Genomic DNA, 1,666 nt, shown 5'->3' with positions numbered 1-1,666 from the left:
CGTTGTGACCATCAGCAATGGGAAGCTCGATGATGAAGCCTTGGATGCCCTTAGTGGGTCATGCGCCGGTTGCCCGGTTCAACATGGCTTAGGAGAGAGTGACGGAGGAGGAGGAGGAGGAGGAGGTGGAGGAGGAGGAGCAGGAGCAGGAGGAGCAGGAGCAGGAGCAGGAGGAGGAGCAGGAGGAGCAGGAGGAGGAGCAGGAGGAGCAGGAGGAGCAGGAGCAGGAGCAGGAGCAGGAGCAGGAGCAGGAGCAGGAGCAGGAGCAGGAGCAGGAGCAGGAGCAGGAGCAGGAGCAGGAGCAGGAGCAGGAGCAGGAGCAGGAGCAGGAGGAGCAGGAGCAGGAGCAGGAGGAGCAGGAGGAGCAGGAGCAGGAGCAGGAGCAGGAGCAGGAGCAGGAGGAGGAGGAGGAGGAAAACGATAATGCATATGATGAGGATGAGGATTGAGGAGGAGGAGATAATGGCAATGATGGATATGATACCGTGACGATGACGACGATGATGGTGATGATGGATACGAAGGTGGGGGGAGGAAGAGGGGGATCGATTACGATAACGGAAATAATGGTGATGGATATGATACCGTGATGGTGACGTAGAAGATGGTAGAGAACACTGTTGATGGTTGAGGAGGGAAAAGAGAAGATGGTGTTAAGGTTGTATCTGATGTTTTTCTTTCCTTCAGAGAGAGCAGGACGGCATGTCCACGTGATCTTCCAATCTCTTCCCAAGCTCCAACTTGTTAAACATGGTGTTCCTGGAGGCTGGTGTCGGACTGGTACCCCTGCTATATCACCTCACCCGAACATCTCCTCGTTCTTGTCATCCTTCTCCTCCTCCTGGTCTTTTTCTTTGCGCTCCTTCTCCCCCTGCTCTTCTCTTCAAGTCCTCCTCCTCCTCCTCCTCCTCCTCCTCCTCCTCCTCCTCCTCCTCCTCCTCCTCCTCCTCGTCCTCCTCCTCCTCCTCCTCCTCCTCCTCCTCCTCCTTCTGCTGCTGACGATTGCCAGGTGTGCGTTTGCTCAGGAATCTCTCTCATGCTACACAGTCTGGGGAAGAAGATGGGGAGGACACCGTACTGCGAGTCGCGGGTGACGCGGAGGCTGGAGAAGCGAGGAGGAGAAGAAAGTTTCTTTCATGAGGGGAGGGGAGGGGGAGGGGGAGGGGGAGAGGCAGGGGAACATCAACGACTCGACGAGGTTCACAAGCTCCGAGTATGTCAGGCGGCTGGCGCCAGAGTTCGCGGTGATGGTGGAGAAAGAGCAGAGGAAGAGAGACATGTAGGAGGGAGAGAGGGAGAGGACGAGAGGGAGAGAGGTGGAGGGAGAGGGAGAGGAGGAGCAGGTGGAGGTACCGTAAGATGAGGAGGCGGGGAAGGAGAGGTATCCCTTGTATTGTAAAGTGATCAATCGTTCTCATCAATGACCCACCACGAGTTTGCGAGCATCGCGAAGACGGGTGAAGAACTTCATGATCTGCGAGGAGATGAGGGAGGGAAAGTCAAGTGAGAGATTGAAGCAAGGGAAAGAGGAAGAAAGGACGAGGAGGGAAGAGAAGGAGGGAGGGAGGGAGGAGAAGGAGGGAGGGAGGGAAAAGTGGAGGTAGAGGAGAAGAAGGGCAAGTGAGGGGGAGGGAGAGTGGGAGGGGAGGGAGGGAGGAGGGGGAAA

General features: G+C 56.7%; 1 protein-coding gene across 1 annotated transcript; it reads left to right on the top strand.

Annotated features, from left to right (window-relative positions):
- Positions 1-685: 685 nt before the first annotated feature.
- Positions 686-1,416, top strand: GUITHDRAFT_155392 (hypothetical protein; the record flags this gene model as incomplete). Its single annotated transcript, XM_005822709.1, has 2 exons — positions 686-780; positions 1,010-1,416. Coding segments are annotated over exons 1-2 (304 nt in total), but the record flags the coding sequence as incomplete, so codon positions are not given.
- Positions 1,417-1,666: the final 250 nt, after the last annotated feature.

This window comes from Guillardia theta, assembly GCF_000315625.1.
Source record: "Guillardia theta CCMP2712 unplaced genomic scaffold GUITHscaffold_120, whole genome shotgun sequence".
NCBI lineage: Eukaryota > Cryptophyceae > Pyrenomonadales > Geminigeraceae > Guillardia > Guillardia theta.
This window is presented reverse-complemented; position numbering and strand designations above follow the sequence as displayed.